Here is a 27,093-nt window from a genome sequence, read left to right on the forward strand (position 1 = left end):
AAAAAAGAAAAAACGGTGAAAAGGAGAAAAAGAGGGAGAAAGGAAGAGAAACGTAGTGGGAAAGAAGAAATTATTATTCATTATAATATTATATTATGATTATGTAATGTTATATTACATAACAAAAATTTTTATCATAACTTTATGAAACACAATTTGCTCAGGGCCTATGTCTTCATTGTTCCTGGTGCTCGCATTGTCTGTTTAACGAGATGTATAATCCTGTTGTACTAAAACATCCCGTTTTCAAGTCAATATAACCAAATATATGTCCTCGCACTTCGAGTTATTATTGTTTTATGTAGTGACATATGCTTCTTTTTCATTACTATTTAAAGTGGTTATCCCATGTTAAGGTTTTAATGTAATTGAATTCCGGTTCGTGATTACGTTCACATTAGTGGATTTGTGAGATATGTCTGCTCTCCGTAAATTCCTAAAACCAGTCCTTAAAATGTCTCGTTTTCTGAATATCAAAAATTTTCAGCTTGCGCTTCGCGCTCGCATTATTTGGTTAGTGAAATACATATGGTCTTCGTGAATTCGTACACACAAGTCTTAGAATGCCCCCACTTCAGGTCTGAATCATCTTAATTTTCAGCTCGCGCTTTTCGCTCGCAATATTTGATTAGTGAGATGCGCATGATAATCATGATTACAATGACTACTATACTGGCAAAAAGTGCTTCATGTGTTCAGCTGTAATTCTAACGAAATCAGCCAGCCCTTGGCACTCGCATTACATGACTATGATGAGATATGCATATTTTTAATGGATTCCTTTAAAAAAAAATCCTTAGAATATCCCTGTATGGGGTCAAACATTTAAGCTCGCTCTTTGCTCTCGCATCATTTGGTTAGTGGAATACGTATATGGTTTCGTGTATTCCTACAAACAAGCCTTAAAATGCCGCTCTTCAGTCTGAATTTCCTAAATTTTCAGCTCGCGCTTCGCGCTCGCAATATTTGATTAGTGAGGTAAGTATGTTGATTACAATGTCTACAAAATCATGTGTTTAAAGGTAATTCTAACAAAATCAGCAAATTCTTGGTACTCGCATTAGATGAATGTGGTGAGATATGTATACTCTTAACTGATTCCTAAAATATAGTCCTCAAAATCTCCCTGTTTGGGGTCAATATATAAAAAAAACAAAAAACAAATTGGTCAATCAAAGAATTCAACCAGGAGACACTCTTCAAGATGTCTGGCGTTATCTCCGGGAAGAATGGGACATCACCCCAGAGCAAATTCGCCGACTTGTGACAAGCATGCGACGTCGATAGAGCCAGGGTGGACAAACGAGATATTGAATTTTCGTTTGCTTAGGCCAAGATACTGAAATTTGACATTTGTTTCATCGATAAACTTTGATTTAAAATTCTAGTGGAATAGTGATGCATCCAAGGTAGATCACTTTCTCTTCTCTTTTAGAATGGTATTTGACTTTAAGTTTGCTTTTATCGTTTGATGGATATTTATGCCAAATAAACTTTCACAACTGAAAGAATGACTAATAGTTTTTTTTTTTCAATTTTCTTTTACTGACATTGTTTAAAGCATTTAATCACCCATGCATGACTGTTCACATGAAAATTTCACGTCATACTGGAAGAGGAATATTTTCTGGTCATGCTATGTTGACATACAATAATTTGCCTTTAATCAAATATCTATATATATGGAATATTTTAACTTTTTTAAGTGTCCAAGAACTTTATTTTGCTGAGTGTATATTGATGATCAGACTTCTAGCTAATCAGCAGACTCTTGACATGATTCATTATCTTTTTATATATATATTTCTTGTTCATACTCTTCTAAACTTCATGCTCGTCGGGGGGGAGGGGTGCAAAATAAATATTCAAGCTCGTCGGGGGGGGGGGGCAAAATAAATATTCAAGCTTGTCAGAGGGGCAAAATAGGTTTTCAAGCTCGTCAGGGGGCAGGGATACGTAGGCATGGGTTGTGACTCGTCATGGGGGGGGGGGGCAGATCGACTGTCCCCCGTAGGTACGCTAGTGCATCATTGTGATAGTCCTTCAAGTGACAGATGGTAGTATATGCACGCAGTTATACCCTTATATATAGAGCCCAAGAGGTTTGGGTAACATTCTTTCTTCCACCTACTGAAAGTTTGCTCGCTCGCTATGCTCATTCGCCACATTATCCAATAATCACACCTCATGAAACGCGATTTTGGTCATGTCTTCCAACTAAAAAAAATTTGCTTCAGCCACCCTTCCGCTCCACTTTTTTTTTCCAAAACCCTGTACAAAAAACGTAAAAATGACCATTTTTATGATTGTGATTTTTATTCATGGTCAGCCCCCACTTTTGGCTCAGCTCCCCAACCCACTTTGAAAATCGTTCCGCGGCCCCTGCGAAGAAGCGTCGCATAGTGGGCCAGAATGAGTTGAAAGTGCGCCAAAATTATATTCCGAGCTAGATTTTTACTTTAACATGTTGAATATGGGTACTTTTGGGCGTAGAATCGAATGAACATAATTTAAATCCGATGTGACGTCACCTTGATACCAAATTTTGATTGGCTAGTTCAAACCCATCTGTGAAAAGACAAATTACGCTAAACAATGTGTATATATAAACTTTGTGTTATGTGCTACTCTAACTATTGAACAGAGTGAATGTTGATTTATGCTTCTCACATGCCTAAAAAGTGTGTATGAGATGCCGAAAATAATCAAAATGATCATTAATTAGATTTATAGAAAAAAACCCTTTAAAATAATCTGAAAAATATTAACCGTGCTTTATCAAGCTGTATTGACTTGTGTAAAACGCAGACTCAACGCCACGAATGTATCACCTTGAGGAGAGTTTTTGGCTGAAATTATTCTACAAGTAAGTTTTATATCTAGAAGAGTTGTTTCCGTTAGCAACCTTATTTTGTAAATTATGCCCGGAATTCATGTCATTTTCATGGAATGGAAGGTGCAAAAGCGAACGGCAATTTACACCCATACCTACGGTGCGCTACGACGACAGCGCGATATAAAATGCCCGTTTTTAACAGGTTTTTGGGGGGTGATGTGTCAAGTAAAATCGGCTCTAATATGAAAACGGGCAAAAATGGGCAGCTAAATTTGGTATCGATTTAAGGCTTAGACATCGGGAAAAATTATATCTATAGAATTTAGACGGAAATCCAAACGTTTCTATTGTAAAATGCAAAAAAACATGGATTTTCAGCCTATTTCGAGGAATAATCATCCTCTAAACCTCATGAAAGGTGTCTTTTATCTACCTTGAACCCTTTCACACGAAAAAGGAATACATCAGGATAATGTGGGAGCCATTTCAGATTCAAAAACCTTTTTTGAAATTGCCTGTTTTTCAACTATACGCGACACCGATTTCGCAAAATGTCACATTTTACGATTTGAGGTAGGAAATTAACAACCTTTATGCAAATTCTGGAATGAAATATTTTGCTGAAGTATTCTTCAAAGTGTTGTCTTTCAGCTGGGCATGACGAAAATTAAAAATCTGAAATTGCCTAAAGTGACTTTTTGCGCACTTTTGTTTCGCCCCGGCCCACTGTTGTTTCAAATTTACCATTCACAATATAGGTAATAGTCTAGTGCACTGTCATATTATCTTATAGGGACAGAAGACAACTGCCCCAGGAACTCCCATATAATTTCAGGGGCGCAAAAGAGAGAGAAAAAAGAAAAGTATACGGACTAATAGTTGAATAGCATATCCATGCTGGGCGGAAATCCCAGGGGATAGGGGGACACAATATCAAATGTCCCTCTACTATTTTTGTTTTTATGATGGAAGAAATAGATCATTCAAAATCCAAATAAAACATTATTTTGGACGAGATGACCTTACGTTTTGGGTGATAACCTTTTTTTTTTTTTCTTGTCATTTTTTCTAGTCCATGGTAAACCTATATACTTTTGGGGAGAGAATTCCGCCCTTGAGCTTATCTGTAGAGTAGGGCCTTATCATGACTTTTATCAGGGGCATTTGTTTTTCTAAAGTTTGGTCGCTATATTTGACCTATAATTCATGTCAGTAATGGAGATACGTTAGTGCAGTCAGGAAAGAGGGCCGTCTTCAATTCCTCCCCCAAGGGGGGGGGGGGGAGCTGTGGGCTTCAGCCCCTACTTTTTTTTCCAACTGACTGAAACGAACAAATTACCAGCTTTTGTGATTTGATTGCATGGCCAGCTTCCTGTAAAAAGTACCTTCTTCTGTTTTGAATTCCTCTGTTCACCTGAAAACTGCAATTAATTAAGCCTTTAGTTGCAGTACAGCATGGTGTAAAAGTACCATGGTATTACTATGGTATTTACATGGTATGTGTTTTTGTGTTTAATGCAATGATTCCACCACGAAAAAATCAGAAAAACACACATAAATATTTTGGAAGAATGTTTTATATAAGGTTAAATATGGAAAATTGTTTACCATGCTTTGTCAATCAAGTTTTGTGAACTCGCTCAATTAATATAGAAGTCAATGACAGGTCTCTAGGTGTAGGATAGGATTAGGAGTTAGGATTATGTATAGGATAGGATAGTATGAATATGGCAAATGTGCGTCAATGACCTTGACACTATTTTTTAAAAAGAACCCACATGGGGCCCATATGGGACACACATGGCCAATATAGCCCACGCAGACAATGAAAGAATATGGTGTTCATGACTCATGACATGGAAGTACCAGCGTAATTAATGGTACAACCATATAGTAATACTATGGCATTTGTACCATGAATTTACCGTATGGTATATGTACTTCCTTAATTCATCTGTCAATTACTTTTACATTGGTAGTATTACTATTACTGAAAGTACTATGGTAAAACCATGATTTTATGGTCTACGGTACCCCCCCCCCCCCCCCCCCACTTTCAAAACCTTTCCATGGGTGTGCATCAGTGCATGACCCCCTGCAGCTGCCTATATATTATACAGCGCTGTCCTGCCTAAATTTTCAAAAGCCTGGTAATAAACAGCCCGGTCATAACATTTTAATATAGTCTTAGTAGATGCCTACTCCTCACTCCCTCCTAATTAGTCGATCATCCTATCACGAAATTTGGCAGCATGCGCAAATAATTTTTGTTCAAAAGCCCCGGTAATAAACAGCCCGGTCATAACATTTTGATATTTTAGATGCCTAATCCTCACTCCCTCCTAAGTCCTATCACGAAATTGGCAGCAGGGCGAGTAAACATTACGATACCCCCCCATCCGATCGCCCACTATCAAACGATGGACCCCCTCCCTTTTTACCGCGGTCACCGGTACGGTCACCTGACTAAAACTCGTCACATGATCACGGTGCTCGAAGGAGGATCGTTTTTTGTCAAGGTTGCGAGTGCGTTAAGGTAAACAGGTAATGTATTTTCTCTTTATTCCTTTTAATTTCAAGAAAAAATCACGATAATTTTTAGACTTTGTTCTTGAATTTCAACATTCTTTGGGTTTAAGTCCCCCCACCATCATGTCCATCCTGGATCTATCACAAATTAATGATAAACAAACGGTCGTATTTTAGTCGTGAACACGGCGAAGACGAGTCGACAACTTCAGTTCAAGCAGGCTGCTCCGCTCCGCCTCCGGGCCCGGCCACGCAGCGCAGCGCTAGGGCTAGGCGCATTGAAGACTGATATTTCTAGTAGGCCTAGAGTATAGTGTTAGAAAAAATCAAAGAAGCTTCTACATTCTACCTGAGGCCTGCTGAAAGCCATACTATAGTAGGTAACCTCACGACAATGGGCTAAGGCTAGACCAAAAGCTTTGGTCTCTGTTTTATTATGTTGGTTGTTCAGCTGAACTCCGTTGGCTTCCCTCACCAAATACAGAGACCGAAGTTCTAGCGCGATCTGTACAGGGGACTCAGTGGCCATATGTTTATGTAGCCTACTTTAGATCGGATAAAACGGGGGATTTTGCATTGCAAGTCCCCTAATGGTGGCTGCACGATAGCGAGCCATCTGTGTACGAGGAGAAATTTTTAAAAAATGTAAAAAAACTCCTCGAAACAGACGGATGCCAGCTGTCTAGGCTAAGGCTAGCTATATATGCCTATGGCTATGGTAAAACTTTATGCTAAAACGAATGATGATGATGTGGATAGATTTGTGTGACTGAGGCACAGCCTAGTATGTTGTTAACCCAGGGAGCTCCGGCACCCAAAGCGGGCTGGAGCCCAGGAGTCGATGTGCAAAACGAGGGAGACACGGGACTGGGGTAGATTTGGGTTCTCAACTTAATATAAAAAATGTTGAAATAGAAATTATGCACTTAGTTACCACGATTATATGGATAAACTAAACTTTTCTAAAGGTCTATCGTGACACACAAATCCTGACATTGAGGCACAGACTGGAACCTCGATAAAACAAAATAAAGCCTCGGTCTCGATCTGCCATTTTGTTTTGAATTTCGAAAGAAGGAAAGTTATGGCGACAGAACTTTGTTTTTTTGAGGTTCCAATCTATGCCTTGATGTGTCAGGATTTGTGTGTCATGATAGACCTTCATCCATATAATCGTGGTAAGTGCATAATTTCTGTTTCCACATTTTATTAAGATTACTATTGAGATCCCAATCTACCTCATGCAGTGTCTCCCTCGTTTTGCAAATTCAACTCCTGGGCTTCGGCTCGCAAAGCGGGCCGGAGCTCCCTGGGTTAGTTTAGTGTTAATGTCTATACTCGACTATAAGTCAATACTCAGTCATACTGGGGAAGTATTCTGGAAACGGAACATTCTTATCTCAAAATGTTCATCATATCTCTGTTAAGTTCTCAAATTGGTATTCTAAAAACATTCTTATAATAATTAAGTGCAATAAAAATTAGGACCAGGCATTATGCTTGAACAAGATAAGCGTATGTTATTCTGACAACATTCTCATCTTTTCTTTTTTTTTATCTTTCACAATATTCATGATGATATTTACAATAGCTAGAGGGTTTTCACATCTCATGATGGCCACATTTTTTTTTTTTTTTTTTTTTGGGGGGGGTTAAAAATCAACAGCCACCGGTAGTAACAAGGAGACTATGGTAATCGGTCTTCCTTCCATTCTTTCTATCATTCACCTCTTATATTGGTTTGTCTACTTTGAAATACTTTCCCTGTTTCTGTTTCCTTTTTTTCATTCATTTTCTTTCTCTTTTTTATTTCTTTTTAAAAATCTTTCTTTCTCTTTGTTTCTCTCGGTATTTTTCTTTCTTTCTCACTTTTCCTTGGCTTTATTCTGTCTTTCCTTTGTTATTTCTTTATTTCCTTACTTGTAGACCTACTTTCTTTCTTTATTTTGTGCATGTTTCAAGGAGTGAAAATAAATTATTGCACATGATATTCTGTTGACATGCATATAATTAAGGAGTGATTCTCTTTGTTAAACTGCCAATACAAAGTCATTTTGATTGGCAATATCTAAAAATTGGTGTGTTGAAGATTAGAAAGGGGTAGTCCTTACAGAGATAAGATTGTGTTAAGAAGATTTTCAGATTACTGATTTTAATTGATGTAGCATCTCGGTAAGAAATAATAAAGGATAAGAATGGAGATACAAATGTTTTCCTTTTATATAATCATCCTTTACTCCTATTGTCTAAGTTGCCTCACCTTATTTGCAATATATGTATAAAGGCTAGACTTTAACCATAATTAAGAGAACATGGTGTCTTTATTACCCCATGCAGATTCTGAACAGTAAGCAATTAGATGCAGGAAGGACAATCAGAAAACATGGACAGCAGAGAAGTGCCTCAAGTTCAGATAAAGGACACAGAAAGCCTCCTGCCCTGTGATGAAAATGAAAAAGTACCGCTCATGGGGTTAGTATTTTCAATTTGCCTAATGTATAGAATTACAAGGTTTAAAGGCAAGAAGAACATATTCAGTTTTAAATTCTATCCTGCATAAATTTGGATGATAGGATATAGAGTCGACCACCCTTTCGTACGGTAAACAAATCGTAATTTGAATGATGATTCCAGTGAAAACTAAGGCTATTGACAAATTTCTAGCATGTGTGAAACCAAACCAGAACATGATTAGAATCGTGAATTCAAATTCACTCCGGTGGTGAATTCCAGTTAAGTTTCACTGAAATCACAGTTTTCGAGTGAGCGTACTGTGTGAAAGGTCCGGTGGTTCTAAAGACGAATTGCAATCATCATTACAATGACGATTCAAGATTCACGTGTGAAAAGGCAACTTTTCACTAGTGTGCAGTTCTTTATTTTGTCCTAGAGAATGGGAGTGCTCTGTCCGTCTTTCTAGGTAAAGAGAGTGAGAAATTATTGTAAGATGGTGATTCATGTTAATTATTTTTGAAATTTACTCTCCAGAGTGATGATACTTAATAATTGGGTGAAATAGGGACAATAAAGTCATTCACCAACATGTACCGGTACATAGATCTGATACTACTGTCTTTAGACCATTGATGGCATACCATTGGTTGATTTTGAAGTGTAGCATAAAGCTTGTATGTGTATGTTGTCAGGGCCCTGGGAACAATTTTTTTTACCAGAGGTGCTGATGTAAATTTGATAAGCAAAAAAAATAGGTTTCACTACAAATGAATTTCATTTTGGTCCCTAGAAATATGACCAAAAAAGAAAAAAAAGAAAGAAAAAAAAGTGTTTTCACTACAAAATGTAGGTCATTTTGATTATATTTCCCCAATTTGCCACACCTACCAGAATTCCAGGGTGTGTTGCCTATGAAATACAGTGCGTCCCAAAAAAAACTATACACTTTTGAAATGGCTGCCAAATAAAAAATGTAGCACTTTGGGGGAAAAGACTTATAGATATGGAAAGCCAATAAAGTCAACTTTCAAATGACACCAAAAAGTTGGAAAATTATTCATGCTTGAGCGAGCACTGCCCACTGAAACAGAGGGTATGCAAATAAGGGTGGGCTGGAATTAGCCTTCCAATTTCTTTCAGATGTTTTGTTTGGTACTTGCAAAGTTGAAGGTTATTTGGTGAGTTAAAGATCAGATGTTATCAGTTTGTTGTTTGTGAAAATTTCATACGTTATTAAATTGAAATTTAATGCATGAGTGATCATGAATTGCAATTTTTAGTGCAGCTTTATCATGTGGATCATGTGGATCTTAACAATGTGTTCATGACAGTCAGGAGAAGAGGGGGTAATATGACTTAGGTAGGTGAAGTAAGTTGATGGGCTTAAGGTCAACAGAACATTTAGCAACCCCTCCCTCCATCTCACCCCCTCCCCCACTTCTCTCCTCCTGGGAGACTAAGCTTGGCTAGGCTGGGCAGGAATTAGCCATACAGTTTTTTGAGAGGTTAGTCCTTTGGAACTTACAAAGCTAAGGGTGTTCTGCTATTCATGAGTGAGATAAGTTTTGGTTTTAATAGGCAAATTTCATGAATTACTCAATTGAAATGTACTGCATGAGTGAACAGGAATGCAATTTTAGTGTAGCATATTCATCTTGTGGACATCAGAAGTGTGTTCATGAGAGTCAGAGTAATGTGATGGTACATGTACCTGTTACAAGCAAGAAGGCGAGGTATGCTAAGACTTGGTTAAAAGGGCATTCCTCTTCTTTTTGTCCTTTTACAAATTAAAAGTCATAGGTACCCTCCCCTCTTCACCTCCATTTTCCAGCCCCCCCCCCCTCCTCTCTCTCTGTCTCATCTCCCGTATTGTAGCCTTTTCAAAACTTAACTGCCAAGTGACCGGTGGCTGATGGTCAGTTTGAATGATTGCCAAAAAAAAATTAATGATTATGATGATTAATGAAATAATTTATTGGAAAAAAAATGAATGTTTTATTGATCACATTGCACATTGAATGAGTTAATTTACTGATAAATTGTTGATTGAATGATTGATAGGAAAAAGTTGATGCCCTAATTCAGAATTAATCATTAAACCAACATTCTGCTCTGGACTTCACGCGTACATAAGAATAGCCATCAGTCTCTCAACAGGAGGGGAGGGTGGGAAAGAGGGAGGGGCGGGGCTGAATGTTCTGTTGACCCTTATTCCATCAACCTACTTCTCCCACTTAAGCCCTATCTCACCCCCTATTCTCCCGACTGGCCGACTCCCATGAACACATTGCTGAGATCGCCATGATAAAGTTGAAATGCTGCCCCAAAAGATATCCAAATGATAAAGCTGAAATGCTGCTCCAAAAGTGTAATTTGTGTTCACTCATGCATAAAAGTTCAATTTAATAACTTTAAAAAATTGCTTAAGCTATCAAAACTGATCAAGGTTGATCATTAATTTATCACAACGCCCTTAACTTTGCAAGTTCGAAATGATTTGCCTCTCAACAACTGAAATAAATTGGAAGGCTAATTCCAGCCCACCCTAATTTTCATACCCTTTGTTTCAGTGAGCAGTGCTCGCTCAAGCATTAATATTTTTCCAACTTTTTGGTGTCATTTGAAAGTTGACTTCATTGGCTATCCATATATGAGAGTCTTTTTCCCCAAAGAGCTAGATTTTTTATTTGGCGGCCATTTCAAAAGTGTATAGTTTTTTTGGGGACGCGCTGTATAATACACCCCCAGCACACACACATGCTTCCCAGGACCTTGTATGCTGTTGACACAGTTTGTATTAAAGCATGCTGAAAATGAAAAGCCTGTAATAGTACTAGTAGAGAAAAAAAAAAATTCTGGTGATTTGTATTTATTAAGTAGAAAATTTGGTGATTTTGGAGATCTGTCAGATAAAAACATCCATCATTAACCATGTTTTAATTTCTTTTTCTTTCTAGCACAAAAATGAAAGGCCGGAATGGTAGCCTGTATTTCATAGTAGGATTGGTTTTACTGGCACCTCTTGTTACAGGCTTCTCCATCGGCTATTCATCTCCTGCTCTCCCAAAGATAGCATTTCCTACGAAAGAGGAAGAATCATGGTTCGGGGTGAGATGATTATTTTTTTAGTTTTCTTCTTTTTGACAAGTTTTTGGTTATCAATTATTTTGAAGCATCATCATTATCATCACTTATTTTTTTGTTTTTATTGTTGCTGGTGTTGCTATGATAATATTATTATCATCAATGATAATAATGATGATATGCAACATTTATGTTTCTAAGCACTGCATACTATGTACTATTACTGTTGCTATACTATCATGATTATTATTAGGTGGTCTATCAGTCTGACAGATTACCTCTTAACCCTAAACAGGCAGGAGGGTTGAATCAACCCCCCCTCAACATTTTCTGCGATCATTCCGCCGCACAAATTTTTTTGACCGCGTCACTCGCAGAGTTGGTACTTTTAAGTCTCGTGCATCTTTTGAGACCAAGTTTACGACGCTCGGGTATGCGGTTCCGAAATTACACGTTTCGTAAGTGCATGTCAGACCAAAAATTGTTCCAAAGCATGATTTTGTGTACAAAGTCAATGCAAATTGAATTTTCTCATCTTATTCATAAAGGTATGATTATTTTTACTTTAAACAGCTGAAATTAATTGATTTTAGCATAATTATGCTTCAAAAAGGTTTTGCAATAAATTTGTTGAAAAAAACAAAGAAAAACAAAAGGTTGAAAAACAGAGAAATACATAAGAAATTCATAAAACATTAAAATACATAAGAAATTGATTTCCAAACCAAATTTTTTTCAATTGCAATTGTTAAGAATGCTACAAAAAATATTTTACCAAAAATTAGCATTCTAGGAACTTTATTTAATGAATTCGAACAAAAAGTATGATTTATGCATAAATTAGCATAATTAATTCATATGAAATAAAATTTCATTATTTTGGAAAATTTTACCATACAGCCTTGTAAATACGTAGCACACTACCAGCGTGAAAATTTTTGTGGCGCTTGCGCGATCGGCGGCCGAGATTCAATGGTTTCCCCCCCCCCCCCCCCCCCCCCCCCCCCCCGGCCACAGAACAGCCAAAAAAGCTTGGCCTAGTTAGGGTTAAATTTATCTGTCTTTATTATGTTTTTCCCCTCAATTTTTGTGAGCCCAATATCTCAAACTTTGACCAATCAATTCCCTTCAATATTTTGTTATTCATGTATTAGGAGTCTATCATGATATGACAGACAAAACAATTCTTTTAGGGTCATCAACATTTTTGTCTTTGATTTTGATTGGCTTAGAAACATGGTTTCTATGGTAACTGTCAGATGAAACATCCAACAAGTCCTTCATGAAATTCTGAGATGTTATTTATTGTTTTGGAGGCCCAAACATGTAGTAGTGTGCACGCAGCACTTTGTAACCGAAAGGAAAGGGTGCTCTATCAAAAGACCTTTGGATTGGATTGGATGAAATGCTCCCGAGGTCCTCATGACTTCATCCTGGTCCCATTTTGTTCAATAACATGATAAATCATATTTTCTTAGCGGATAACAAAATATCAACCAGATTCGCATCACATTAACTTAGGTCAAGAATCATCTTGATTATTTGGGGCCTGTAATACAAAGCTTAGTAATAATAATAATATGTCCATTTATGTAGCACAGTTACTATGTGCATATACTCAACTGCGCTTTTGATACTTGGTATCATATTATTACCCCGGCTGTAGCTGAGCCGCCATATTAATAGGCGCTAAAGCATTCAAGGAAAAATCCTGCCGGGTACCCATTCACCTCACCTGGGTCGAGTGCAGCACAATGTGGATAAATTTCTTGCCGAAGGAAATTACGCCATGGCTGGGATTCGAACCCACGACCCTCTGTTTCAAAGTTCGAAGACTAATCCACTGGGCCACAACGCTCCACAATGGTCGTACAATATTTTCTATGATTAATTGCATTGACTGCAGTGTATAATCAATCATGAAATTCAAGCAATTGATTGTTAACCTTTGTGTTATAGGTCCCTGATCATGTCATAAATGTCATGCAAAGGCCATGACGTTTCCGCCAGAATTTCATTATCATTTTTGCTATTATAATTATTGTTGCCTCAAGTTACTACTCTTCTTTTTCTAATTTTTATCAATTTTGTTAGTCGTTGCTGAATATTGGCGCCATGGTAGGTGGTCCTGTAGCAGGCTTTCTGCTCCAGTGCGGAGGTAGAAAGCTTACCATCATGTCAACTGGTATCCCATTTATTATTGGATGGGTGCTCATAGGCACAGCTAGCAACGAACATGTCATTAATCTCTACTGCGGAAGGATTCTCACTGGTGTAGGATGCGGCATGTCATGTTTGGCTGTACCTGTAAGTTCTTTAATTTGTTTTTCAAAGTATCATTTCTTAACCCCTGCATATCCTTAAACCCTTTTATCTCTTTTAGGCTTCAGACTGTCTTCTAAACCCCTCACTATTTGCCCTCCTAGAGTTAACGCCTTAGGCCTGGACTATTGCACAGCTCACGATTATTGATGGCTTTGCCACAAAGTGTATGTTAAAAGTTCCCTTTAGAGTTTCCACCATGTCTGTGATTTTCTAATATTGTTTTACCCTGCTTTTCCTTAGCCTGGTTTGGTTTCAGACCATCCGCAACACTTAGCACCACATTTTAATCAAATATTGAAAATGCAAGGGAATGCTAGACTTTTGGAAAAGGAGCTTATATGCTGCATTCCCCTCTTTAGCTTTAATAGGTTAATCCTAAAAAGTTAAATGCATTGCCAGATGAATGAAAGCTATCATAACTGCACAATTTGCATGAAAATTGGATATAAAGACTGATTAATGAAGTTTGCTTTAACTCATTATTTTTGGTTGTCCTTCGGTGACTTATTAACATTTATGTCTTTATGCAGAACTATATTTCAGAGGTTGCCCCTCCCAATCTCCGTGGTTTCCTGGGATCTAGCTTCCAAGTTGCTGTGACTGTCGGAATTCTTGTTGTCTATTGTCTAGGTAAGATCTTTCTCCACCCCCCATCAACTTCCAGCCCTGTCTCTTGTCTGCGTGCACAGACCGTGATTTAAACCTTGGTCAACAAGTGAGTTTTCACGCAAGACTAGCGCAAAAATAAGCAAGAGTGCCTTCAGTACGCAAGTCATCATAGACTGCATATTCATTCAGACCACTTATTCCTTGTGAAAGGTTTGCACAGCAGACTACTATTACTCTGTCTCCATCTACTGCTGTACCTCGGAAGTATGCAAGAACCATTATCCAATCCAAAATCAAGCTTAATCATGCGCAAGTCCTTTGATTTAAATGCAAACTAGTATTTGATTTGCAAGCAATTTTTGAAAGAATATTACATGCATCAGCTTAAAAGAATATTTTAATACTATCTCCAATTTATTTATGCAAATTAGATGTTCATGGCATAAGAATTTGGCTTGGCAACAAGTTTTGATAGATTCAGCACATCGGCAAGATTCCTAAAGTTTACCAACATCCTTTGTATAAAGCTCTATTAAGAAGTGCTGTCTTGAGTCCATTTTTCATTGTCTGTTGAATTCTTTATAATTGTTATATTATTGTCTTATATCTTGTATGTGTATTCATTAATTAAAAGCACACATTTTAGCAAATATAATCTTTATGTATTTTCATGTGAAGCGATGTATTCCAGTGGATAAATCTCTGCACTTTGAAATGAAGGGTCATGGGTTTGAACCTTCAGCAAGATATTGATCCACATTGTCCTGCACTCAACCCAGGTGTGGTAACTGGGTAATTACTTGAATGTACAGTGTTGGAAATTAATTATGTCTAGATAGATGGCTCACGATAAATGCCTATTATTATTTTTAGGTATTCCCTTCACCTATTTCTGGCTGGCTTTGACCGGTGCATCATTGACCGCCCTCCTCGTCGTTGCCATAGTAATGGTCCCAGAAACCGCTAGGTACCTGCTCATGAAGCGTTTGAAGGTGCAGGCAATGGCTGTATTGAGGAGGTTGCGTGGTCCCATGGCCGACATAGAATTGGAATGTCGAGAGATAGAAGACGCTCTTGACTCGTCTGATGTGAGTAAAATTTAAAGAGAATTGAAACCTTCGAAAACTGTTTTTAGCTCATCCGGCCCGAAGGGCAAGATGAGCTTATGCCGTGGTGTCCGTCGTCTGTCGTCCGTCCACAATTTCAAAATGCTATTACTTTGCCATTTCAAGTCCGATTTCTATTCTGTTGGCTTTATATGATAGCACTAGGTGGGGGATTCAAAACTTCTACACGGAATTTTCAAATTCATTAAATATACTAATTTATGCGCATTTTTCAAAATTCACAAAAAATGCTTCTTCTTTATTTGTTGACCGATTTTGAATTTTTTGCTCCCATCTGGTAGAACTCCATGAGGTTCACCAAACTTCTACACAGAATTTTTAAATTTTGACCAGAACAATTTTTATGCTAATTTATGCAAAATTTATGCAAATTTTGAAAAATTCACATAAAATCATACTTGCCAACTGTCCCGTTTTTATCGGAATTGTCCCGTTTTTAAAATTTTTTAGAGCAGAAAAATCGGAATGTTCCGATTTTTGAGCCTAGACAAAAAAAATCAATAAAGAAAACGAGAAAAAAGTGTTTGCGCGTGTTCAATATATACGAAATGTACAGTATTGTCTATGACTTCCGGGTTTGAGCTATCGATACACGTAATGTTACAGTCCCACCAACGAAACTGACCGATGGTACATGTACGGTCATGTGTACGGTATGTCAAGTTTCGATCGCTCTCCCAAGTCGATTTTCCGCTGTGTGACCGGGTGTACACATGCGACTGACTAGACTGCGAAAACGTGGTTTGTTTGCATGCGATGCGGAGTGCCCATGTACTTGTGCACAACGCATGTATGCACAGCACCGATCTCTATATGTGGGACATGTATTAATGCTTGCTAAGTTGTTCACGGGGTATGTGACGATCGTGGATTTAACGGGATTTCGCAAAACTAGAGAGGATTTGATCAAAATGAGTGGAAAACGGTTGCAGAAATTTAAAGGGGAGTACAAACAACGATTTCATTTCATAAAGCCAAGCACGAAAGGCGTTGAATTTGCATTTTGCATGTGTTGCCGGCAGGACATAAAATTAAAATCTCAAGTGGAGGAGCTAATGATAATAAGAAGGCACGCCGAGAAGAAAAAACACATCGACAATGAAAAGGCGGATCTCGATGCGACTCGCATGTCCAAAATATCTTCCTTTATGCCCAAAGAGGATACCTCTGTCATTGGAGCCGAGGTAAGATTTACTGATTTTTTGGTGGAACATAACATTGCAATTGATGTTTCTGACCATGCTGGTGATTTGTTCAGACAAATGTTTCCCGACTCAAAAATTGCTAAGGGTTACAGTGCTGCTCGGACAAAAACAAGTAACATCCTTTGTACCCTAGCAGACAGCTATGCGAAAGCTTTGGTCAGTAAAGTCAAGCATCAGCCTTACAGTATCGCTACAGATGGCAGTACCGATCAAGGAGCCGTGAAACTGTACCCAATACTCCTGAAAACTTATGACGATAATATTGGTCAGGTAGCATGTGAACTTTTGTCACTGCAACAGTGCTCTGACAGATCAACAGGGGAGAATATTTTCAAGATCATGGATACTGAACTACAGAACTGGGGCATGTGTGTAGAGTGTCTATTAATATATATATTATGTGATTCTGGTATCATTTTAAGCATCTAATGGCCCTCCATAGTGCTATTTTTCTTTCAGCCCTTGAGGCCCCAATTGGGGCGCTGCCCCTGAACCAAGTCGGGAGCCTAAGCTAAGCGGCCCCATGAACCCCTGGCCGGCCGGGGGTCCAGGGGGCCGCCGGCCAAATTTGTCCCTCTTTTTAGATTTCAAATGTTGGCAAGTATTTAAAATGCTTCTTCTTTATATGTTGACCAAATTTGATTTTTTTTTCTTCCATCTGGTAGAGCTTCATAAGGTTCACCAATCTTCTTCACAGAATTTTGAAATTTTGACAAGAACAATATTTATGCTAATTTATGGGAAATTAATTTATTCATATTTTTAAAAATTCACATAAAATGCTTTTCCTTCTTTAATTGTTGACTGATTTTTACTTTTTTTCTTCCATTTTGTAGAACTTTATGAGGTTCACCAAACTTCTACACAGAATTACAAAGAAATGTTTTTTCTTCTTCATTTGTTGATCAATTTCAATTTTGTTTGCTTTATATAATAGCTAGAGGTGGTGATACAAAATTTCAATATAGAATTTTGAAACTCATTAAATATGCTAATTTATTCATATATTTTCAAAACTCACAAAAATTACTTATTTTTTTATTTGTTGATTGACTTTATATTACATTAGGTTAACCAAGGTTCTACACAGAGTTAAGAAACTTTGACTAGATAATTATTAATACTTAATTCATATGAAATTTATTCATAGATCACAAAAAAATGCTTCTATTACCCTTTTTACACATGCTAAAATTTTCTTAACCCCGTACTATAGGTGGGGCTAAATGGCAATTTAGCCCCACCTATAGTACGGGGTTAAGCTGAGCCCACTTTCTTTTTACACAGCATTTTTGCAAAGTGGGCTAACCCCACCTTTAGTACGGGATTATTTGGCCCTGCAAAAAAGCAGGGTTATCCCAGCAATTGCGGTGCTAAGAGCGATAGTACGGGGTTAAGATCGCTAGTGTAAAACGAAAGTGGGCTAACCTTAACCCCGTATTATAGGTGGGGCTAAATGGCAATTTAGCCCCACCTATAGTACGGGGTTAAGGAAATAGCGTGTGTAAAAAGTGTACGAGTGAAGTACTTACTACGAATGATCAACAAATGTATCTAAAGCATGAGCTACCACTAGTCCGGGGTTAGCAAGTTTCGTGTGTGAAAAGCAAGCATTTCTTATCCGGGGTTAGCAATAACAATTCGGCATGTGTGAAAAGAAAAAAAATAGTACGGGGTTAAGGATAGTACGGGGTTAGCGATAGTCAGGGGCTAAGAAAATCCTGTTTAAAAAGGGTATATGTCATTTCTTCATCAATTTCAATTCTATTTCCTCAATTTATGTCACCAATATAATTCACTACAGTATCTGAAATTAAAATTGTGTTAAATTTTATTGCGAGATGCCGGATGAGCTCCACATCATTGATGTGCTAGTTTTATTTGATCTTTGATGTTGCTATAAATATCATATGCCGAAAAAGCGGCCATTATTTACCAAATTGTAACCCATAATTAAAATATACAAAATATATTGATATATATAGAAGAAAGTTCTAACAACAAATAAATGAATTGAATAAATAATTGAATTGTATAAAAAAGAAAATAAACAAAACTTATCAATAAAAGTTATAGAAAAATTATGTAAATGGTAAGAACATTGCTGTGGTGTCATTTATCTAGTTGGTGATTCGAAAGTACTCTGTTCTTGGTATTTTACCTTTAATGTTACAAAGCCAATAGCTGTGTAATATTTTATTGACATGGTCAGTATGCTATATTGTTAAATTGCAGTGAGTCCGAGGTTTACAATGTTTGCAAATGTTTACAGGTCAATATATCTTATAAAAATAATATCAATTGCTCACAATAATTTGGTAATCTTTCCAAAAATCCTATATTATTCCTTTATACCTCATTCCCACTGGCAACGATTGACTTTTCATAGCTGATCGCAAACAAGTTTGAACTTTTCCACATATTTCTAAGATCAATGCGATTGCTACAACTGGGGGCTGTTGCAGAAAGAATTGCGTTAAAATGCAAGTCGAAATATCAAGCGCAAGTCCCGAATATGGGTGCTTCATTGGCTGAAACTCAAGTTGCGCAAGATTCTTTCTGCAGCGGGCCCCTGATCTGATATGATCACTATGATTATGCCACAATTAAGACCATGGTTACAATGGTGACAGTGTGAACAGGATATCAAATATATAAGATGTATCTCTAATTGCAGGATACGTTCCGATGGTCAGAGTTCTCTCGTCCATACCTCTACAAGCCTCTTCTGATATCCCTGGTACTGATGTTTGTCCAGCAGTTCAGCGGCATCAACGCAGTCATGTTCTACACCGTCAGCATCTTTCAGAGTGCAGCGCCCTCTATCAATGCCAATGTGGCCACAGTGATAGTAGGTGCCGTACAGGTGGTCTTCACGTGTGTTGCAGCTCTTCTCATGGATAAATTGGGGCGCAAAACGCTCTTGATATTAGGAGGTAGGAAGGTCTGAACTGGGGGTCTTAATTGCTATTTATATTGATGGGATATATCAAATGTCAAACCAATTTATCAAGGACAGTATTTTCTACTGTAAAGAGTGATGGTCTAGACATCATCTCATGAAAGAAATAGTATCCTCTTTTTAATCGAGAGATTTTTTGTAAATTTAAATGTTTTTTGTCCTGAATGTATTTTTGTATTGTCATGATTATAGGCCGACCTGTATCACCTGTATTAGAAAAACATGTTGTAGCGCCTGATGCTCGGCCTTGGCCTTAGGCACCTAAGAGCTTCAATATTTAGACGTATTTTCAAGGCATTTTGTATTTTGTACTTACAGTTGTTTTTAATCTACTAATTTTAAATGTTTAATTGTTATGTATGCTAAATGACAATGATGACCAATGCTATCAGTCAACAGTAGTAGTTAGTGTACAGCTATTCTGCATTACTTATTGTTTTGTTGAAGAATAAGTGTAAGAATTGGTAATGAATAGCCTCTTGCGGGATTCCTGTGCGAAAGACACAGCTCTGACTTAAGACAAGGTTATCATATATTTGAGTTGTAACATATTGGCTGGTATTGGCATTGTTACCTCACTTGCCCTTTATTTCTATGACATTTTTTTAATGCAGCTGTTGGTCTGGCAGTCAGCTCAACTGTATTTGGATTGTATTATCAAATCACTGGCGATGGTAAGAAGACAAAAAAAACTCAAATCATTGTTTTAATAAAGTAATAAAGTAATGATTATTTTTCTTTGTTTGTAAGTGCCAATGAATATGTATGAAGTGCCCATGAGGAACGTGCATGTTAATTATGTGTAAACTATTCATGTGGAGCTTGTAGGATAGGAAAAGATGATAAGAAAATATTGATGATAGCAATGGTGAAATTAATGATGATGATGATAACAATAATGGTGATATCATAATATTAATGATAATGGTGATTTATAATGATTATAATGAAATAACAATAGCAACAACAAGTATAACAATAATATTTATAAGAAAGATAACAGTGAAATAACATTAATGCTGACTGCTTTCTAAGAAGGCTTCTTTGATCAAACTCAGTTTTGAACTTTATAAAACCTTGCACCTGTGCCCATCGACATACACTGTACCACCTTACAATTCAACCACATGTTTCTTCTCATTTTCAGATGTTGAAAAGCAGCACAAACTGAGCGCTGTCTCACTTTGCAGTATCATCGTCTACATCATCTCATTCTCGTTGGCATGGGGACCGATTCCCTGGCTGATCATGTCGGAAATCTTCCCTTCCAAGGCAAGAGGAGCTGCCAGCGGTATCGCAACTGCCTTTAACTGGGGTTGTGCCTTTATTGTCACAAAGGAATTTTCCCATATGCAGGTGAGTTAATGCTGTATATTTGACCCAATCCTGAAAGTCAGGCAGCGAGGTGACTTGATTAAACGAACGAGGTGCCACTGCCTCAGTCCTAGGCCCCGTCTTACAAAGAGTTGCTATTGATCCGATCAATCACAACTATGGACGGCCAGCAACGTCAACAACGTCAACATCTATTATGCATGTTCGTTCAAAATATTTTCTATGATGTATATTCATGCATTATTTTTTGTTGTTGAAAAATTTCCTGTTGAAAATATTATGACACTGATGGACTTTCATAAAGTTACAATTGATGGGATCAATCATAACCCTTTGTAAGATAGGGCCCTGGACATAACGGGGAGGAACCCTACCATTAGCGTACCTACGTACTGCCCACCCTGACAAGTCACAACCCATTCATGGGCCGTATCCCTGCCCCCATTCCCCCTGACGAGACAACAGTGGCCCCGTGCATTGAAGTTGAAGACCTTTTTTTTTTGCTTGTCAAATTTCTTGGCGGAAGATTTTGCCCCCCCTGTGGAAATCCAAGGTACGCCACTGAACCCGACATTTACCAAACGGAACGTCTGGTGGTAAATTTCTGCTGTGGGTGGTCCCTATACTGTCCTTCAACTTGTTTTAGGTATGCATGCATATAGGAATGCCAATGGTCTTAGGTAGTGGTTAGTTCTTAAAGAGTGACAATAATCTCATTAATGTGTGGGCTCATAGAGATCAAGCTCACAGATATTGTTGAATCCATGAAAGGTCTCTTATTTTCAATGAATAAGAATAATATAATAAAGGAATTATCAGAATGATTTCCTTTAATGACTGAAATTAACAATGTTATTAGATTAATTTGATGGTTTGCGCAATAACAGAATTAAGTACATATATATGCAATATAGTTCAGACCTGGCAGTGACTGAGGGGAAAATTTTGATTTTTAGCAGGTCAGAATCCATCTAGTCATTATAAAGGGGTGCCAGCGCAGGATAGCCATGTTGCTACCAATACTCCCTGCTCTGCTGCTCTGGTCATAGTCTTCAAGCACAGACTCAAATTTGACACTTTAATTTATTATACCATGTCTAGAGTGAAGACTAGACTTCGTCTGTGTCCAAGATTAGCAGAGTCTGTAATGAATATAGTCTCACTACTTCAGACTCTGCATTATGCACTGTGAATTGTTGGAAAAAAAGTCTGTGCCTGCAGACTACTCTGGCCACATCTGCATGTGACAAGCTCCACAACAGGCACATGATATGATACAAATCGTCGCACGCACCACGAACCGTCCTCTCTGCGCACTTTGATGCGAAAGTTAAGCGCACTGTATCTATTCCACGAACCGTCCTCTCTGTTCCGTTGCCCACTGTGGCATAAATAATTAACTTCAAGAAAATATAAAGATATGGGATGAAACTTTGGAACCTGAACTTTTTAACGAAGACACTGGTAAATAATTTGCTCTCCTAGTAGGTGCACTTATTGCTGGTTTAAAAAAAAACTTTTCTTTAAATGCGTTTTCTGCAGAAGTAACTTTCGCATAGAAGTGTGCAGAGAGGACGGTTCGTGGTGCGACGAAATGACAAAACATCAAATATCATGCTGATCATGCCTTGCAATGACCCAGCGATGAAGGCACTAATACGGGCCTATAGTTGATTTATGAAAAGAAAATGTATTTTGTTTTGTTCATATTGTAGGTGTCATTGACCCAGCAAGGAATCTTCTGGTTTTATGGTGGAATCTGCTTCCTCGGAGCAGTCTTTGTCTTCTTCTTTGTACCAGAAACCAAAGGGCGTTCGTTGGAAGAGATCGAAGCTAGCTTTGCGGGCAACGACCGTAGAAGGAGATAAATTACTTAAGTGACACAACTCCAATATATTGCCATGAATGCATTTGCCTTTTGATATTTTACTTATTCTTGATCAAGTAATAGGGAATGAGTTAAATTACTACAAAGGGCGCTCGTTGGAAGAGATCGAAGCTAGCTTTGCGGGCAACGACCGTAGAAGGAGATAAATTACTTAAGTGACACAACTCCAATATATTGCCATGAATGCATTTGCCTTTTGATATTTTACTAATTCTTAATCAAGCAATAGGGAATGAGTTAAATTACTAGTCCCCAATTGTAGTACTGAATGATTATCATTTATACCATGTATTTCCTAAGCACTTTTCTTTAGAGTGCATTATTACTCACTATGATTAGTAAGTGTACTTTTTTTAGGGTTGCTATTTGTAATAATAGAGCATTCCTTAATGTTCGCTGGTGGGTGTATGGTCAAAAATATTACTGAAAAATTAGCAAAATAAGTTGGCATGATTTTTCAGCTTTTAACTTGTCGCCTTTGAAAAGAGGGTGAACCATCCATGTACAAAGCCTATGGAAATCACATATCACTTTTCCTTTAGTATATCTAAATCTGGTAGCTTGCACTATGGTTCTTCATGTATTTCAGGTAGTGTTTCTGTACAATAATATCACATTGTTAAAATATGCGCTACATCATATGCTAACTTGATCTCAGTTTGGCCCTTATAGGTTTCAAAAGAGCCAATTTAAATTTATTTCAAGTTCAAAATAGCTCTAAATAGCTCAAAATAAAAACCATTCCTTTTCCTCGAGTGTGTCTACCTCCAGTAGCTTGCACAACTTCATTTATTTCAAGTAGTATTTCTGTACAACAAATGTGTGCTACATCATAGAGTAAACTGGTGTCAGTTTGGCCCTTGTAGATTTCAAAAGAGCCAACATAAATTGATATCAAGTTCAAAATATCTCAAAATCGCTCAAAATAGAAACAATTCCTTTTCCCTGTTTATGTCTACCTCCCGTAGCTTGCACAACTTTATTTACCGTATTTCAAGCAGTATTTCTATACAATAAGATCACATCGTAAAAATGTGTAATGCATTATCAGGTAAACTGGTCTCAGTTTCATAAAGACTTGTTATAATAACAAATGCCTAATTACTTTAACAAGTTTACTATCAGCCAGTCATATTGATAGATTTCAGTAGATTGAAACTCTCAAATATATGTTATTATAACAAGTTTTATTAATCTGGCCACTTGTTTTATTTTCCATGTGGCCACAATTCAGAATCGAATAGGGTACTTTAGATCTGACTGATAGCCCATTGTTGTGACGAAATGCAGGGTTTTATCCATTTGTATAATTTGATTTCGTACATGGCTGATTAGCAATTTGTGGGATGATATGATATATCATCAACCACTTTTGAACTGTTGATTTTGTTGCAAATGATGACTTTGGGGGAAGTCCATAATAGTTCACAAGGTATAACCATGATATAAATTCAAGTGTGTAGTATGTTATACTGTACTTTGATAAGGTCCATATGTAACTTTGTATCCATTATTATCACAAGCCATTCAAAGCTGATTCATATACAAAGTTTTTAAAGTGTACATTGTTGACTTTGTGTAGACTTACAAATTAATTCGAGAGTAAGCTTCATTGTCTTGAGATGATTCTTCCTGCATATTAAAAAGTGCCTAAAAGTCACAACATTTATTTGATTATTATATAATATCGTGATGATAAATCATTTGCTACATGTCCCTCTGCTTGCAAGTGGCAGGACACATGAGAAAACACTTGTTATATAGAGAAACTTGTATGTATTGTAAAGACCACCGAAATGAGACAAGAAAAGTGGTCTTTATGAGCAGGTGGTCTTCTGGGATAGACATGTTCTTTTAATGTATGTTTCAATAGGGACTTCTAATTAAAGGAAACTATATTTGTAGTCTTTATAGACAGGTGACCCATCTATACCGGTGGACACTAAAGGTCTAACTGTAAATAGAAAGAAATGAAAATAATTGTATTTAAGGAGGTTGTGCAGGATATATTAATTTTATAGTTCAGAAAGATGTATTTCCAAGCTGTGCTTGCATAATATATATGTTATAGTTTTGATATTTGTACTTTTATATGATATATTGATGGCACTTTATTGTCAAATTTCAAAATTAATCAGGTGTATTAATCTACTTACAACATTGAGAGACATTTAAGATCATATGAAAGTTTTTAACCTTGTTCAAAGTTACATTAGAAAGCACAACAAGCAGTGAGACTACCACAGGCATTTCACTTGTCAAATTGAAAATAGTCAAATTGACTGGTTGCCAAATAAAAAGAAGACCCCCCCTCTTGTTGATATTTATTTGGAAAATAGTGATTTAACATGGTTATTTTCATTTGTATTTCTTTTTGTAATGATAAATTGTTTTGAAATGGGTAACCACAAAGAGATCTTGTCATATAACTATCATGAATAATGTGTCGTCAAGAGAGAATAATCATTGGTTGTTGCTCACCATGGGTAAACTGATGAAATGTGTAATGAAACATCCACCAAGGGATAAAACCAAGTACTAGTAATTACCATGATAGCACTAAAGTATCATTTTGTGATGTTTCATTTTCTAAACTATCATTAAAAGCATGTGGTTTCAGGCAGTGGTGGTTCCAGCTAAAGGGGGGAGGCTGGGGTTGGGTAGTGATAATTTGATATTTTGTCTTTTTAAGAGAAAATAACTGATCATGACAATGACAATCAGTTGTAAGTCTTTGATAACCTTTCTTTTTTTTGCATGTCAATATCTTCTTGGCCAACAATGAGGTAATATCTTGCCAATGAGAATTGTTTTATTTTTCTGACCCATCCCCATTATATAATCCTGGAGCCACCACTGGGTTCTGGGATTATTACTAAAGTTATATTTTTTGTTGATTTGGTTTTACATCTAGCCCTTTTTTCTCAGAAAAAGTAATCATTGACTCATAGCAATGAATCAATTGGGCTCCCATTTTCCAATTTCAATGTAGCGATTTAGGATGAATAAGGTGTAATTGGGAATTATATGTATATATGTATATCTATATTTTTATATCTATAAATCTGTTTTTGTCTGCTACATATTATACAGCTTTAATTGTCATGATTTCATTATGAAGGTATGCTCAACATTTCAAAAGCAACCTCAAGTAACTGCCCATTTAAATTATTTGAGCCATAGAAATTTGTTAAACTTTGGAGAAATTGGACTGAGAAGAGGTAAATAGAATCCATGACGTTTGAACTGGCAACAGTTGCTCCAATGGAAAGCCAAACATAAAACTTAACCTCCAAAATTAAATAAACTCTAATAATCCATATCTTTACATTATTCTGAACCAAAAACGCTATTAAAATCCTCACTCTAGCCCTATGCCCTCTGAGATATTAAAGGAGAATGAAACCTTTAGAACAAGATAGCTTGTGTGAAAACAGAAAAATCAAAGAAACATCAACGAAAGTTTGAGAAAAATCGGACAAATAATGAGAAGGTTGTGAGCATTTGAATATTGCGATCACTAATGCTATGGAGATCCTCACATTGGCAATGCGACACCTGTGATCAACTCTTTGCATTACTTTTAGTATATATATTTCACTTAAATTGCCTCTTTTATCACATCTATCAGTATACCATGTGTTCTTTCTATAGGAGGGCATGTAATACAGATTTTTAAAGGATACATCATGGATAAAGAGCTTGTATCACCATAAGAAAAAGCAAAAAGACCCTTTTGGGGGTATTTTATAGTCCCATCAAAGGGAAAGTTGTTCACATGTGACATCACACATCCTTGTTGCATTGCCAATGGGAGGATCTCCATAGCATTAGTGATTGCAATATTCAAACACTCATAACTTTCTCATTGTTTGTCCGATTTTTCTCAAACTTTTGTTGATCTGTTTCTTTGATTTTTCTGTTTCGACACAAGCCTACTTATGATGAAGGTTTCATTCCTCTTTAAGACCGGGACAAACGTTGCAGAAGCAAATGTTGTGTGAACATATACATTCAGAAGAAAGAAGTGATTATTTGTAGACTTAACTGTGCTTCTTTTGCCAATTTGTGTCCAATTAATTCACTTCTAAAGCTAAACTCACACTTCTCTTTTCATTTTCTCCTTCTGTTGAAAACATTTATTTTCAAATATATATATTTTTTTACTTGTACACTTGAACATTAAAAATTCTAGGTTTTCGAATTTCATGATCAGGGTCTTTGAAATATTCTCAGCAGATTATGTATCTTTTTGTCTTATGTAATTAAGGGCTGTATTCATTCTTGTTGGAAGTGTTTATTTTCTTCATGAATTTTTCTTCCAGGGATGTGAACCTGGGTGACTGGGCACTGTTTTCTGTATAAAAATACATATCTTGAAAATGTTTTCTTCTTAAAGTTACAAGGGTTACTTCTTTGAATATAAACTGGCAACTAATAAATATCAGATTCTATTGTACCTACATGTATGTTCTAGTAAGGGTGTATTATTTATTTTTGAATTTAATGACAATGAGAGCTGACTGAATCATGCTTCTCTTAAAAGGGAAGTCCATCTTGAGAATTTGGCAACTAATAAATATCAGATTCTATTGTACCTACATGTATGTTCTAGTAAGGGTGTATAATTTTACACTTGAATTCAATGACAATGAGAGCTGACTGAATCATGCTTATCTTAAAAAGGAAGTCCATCCTGATAATTTGGTTTTTATACAGATTAAATAGCAAAATATATT

At 36.8% G+C, this 27,093-nt stretch overlaps 1 protein-coding gene across 4 annotated transcripts; it reads left to right on the top strand.

Moving 5' to 3' along the window:
- Positions 1–5,290: 5,290 nt before the first annotated feature.
- Positions 5,291–25,574, top strand: LOC121421043 (solute carrier family 2, facilitated glucose transporter member 8-like). Of its 4 annotated transcripts, none has more exons than XM_041615668.1 (11): positions 5,291–5,380; positions 7,703–7,837; positions 10,777–10,927; positions 12,998–13,210; positions 13,759–13,858; positions 14,711–14,925; positions 18,847–19,105; positions 19,746–19,805; positions 20,279–20,487; positions 22,182–22,292; positions 22,459–25,574. In XM_041615668.1, exons 2-11 carry the CDS (start codon positions 7,725–7,727, stop codon positions 22,498–22,500), a joined length of 1,473 nt encoding a protein of 490 aa, XP_041471602.1. In that variant the 5' UTR covers positions 5,291–5,380; positions 7,703–7,724; the 3' UTR covers positions 22,501–25,574. The 4 variants fall into 4 exon arrangements, with proteins under 4 accessions (XP_041471602.1, XP_041471585.1, XP_041471577.1 ...); XM_041615651.1 differs by having other exon boundaries at positions 22,182–22,275; positions 22,442–25,574; XM_041615643.1 differs by having other exon boundaries at positions 22,182–25,574.
- The last annotated feature ends 1,519 nt before the right edge of the window (positions 25,575–27,093 follow it).

This window comes from Lytechinus variegatus, chromosome 1 (genome assembly GCF_018143015.1).
Source record: "Lytechinus variegatus isolate NC3 chromosome 1, Lvar_3.0, whole genome shotgun sequence".
In the NCBI taxonomy this organism is placed as follows: domain Eukaryota; kingdom Metazoa; phylum Echinodermata; class Echinoidea; order Temnopleuroida; family Toxopneustidae; genus Lytechinus; species Lytechinus variegatus.

Coding starts and splice junctions, on each gene's coding strand:
- LOC121421043 (XM_041615643.1), top strand. CDS start 7,725: ATGCAGGAAGGACAATCAGAAAACATGGACAGCAGAGAAGTGCCTCAA. Junction 7,838..10,776: donor GAAAAAGTACCGCTCATGGG/GTTAGTATTTTC, acceptor TTTTCTTTCTAG/CACAAAAATGAAAGGCCGGA. Junction 13,859..14,710: donor TCTTGTTGTCTATTGTCTAG/GTAAGATCTTTC, acceptor TATTATTTTTAG/GTATTCCCTTCACCTATTTC.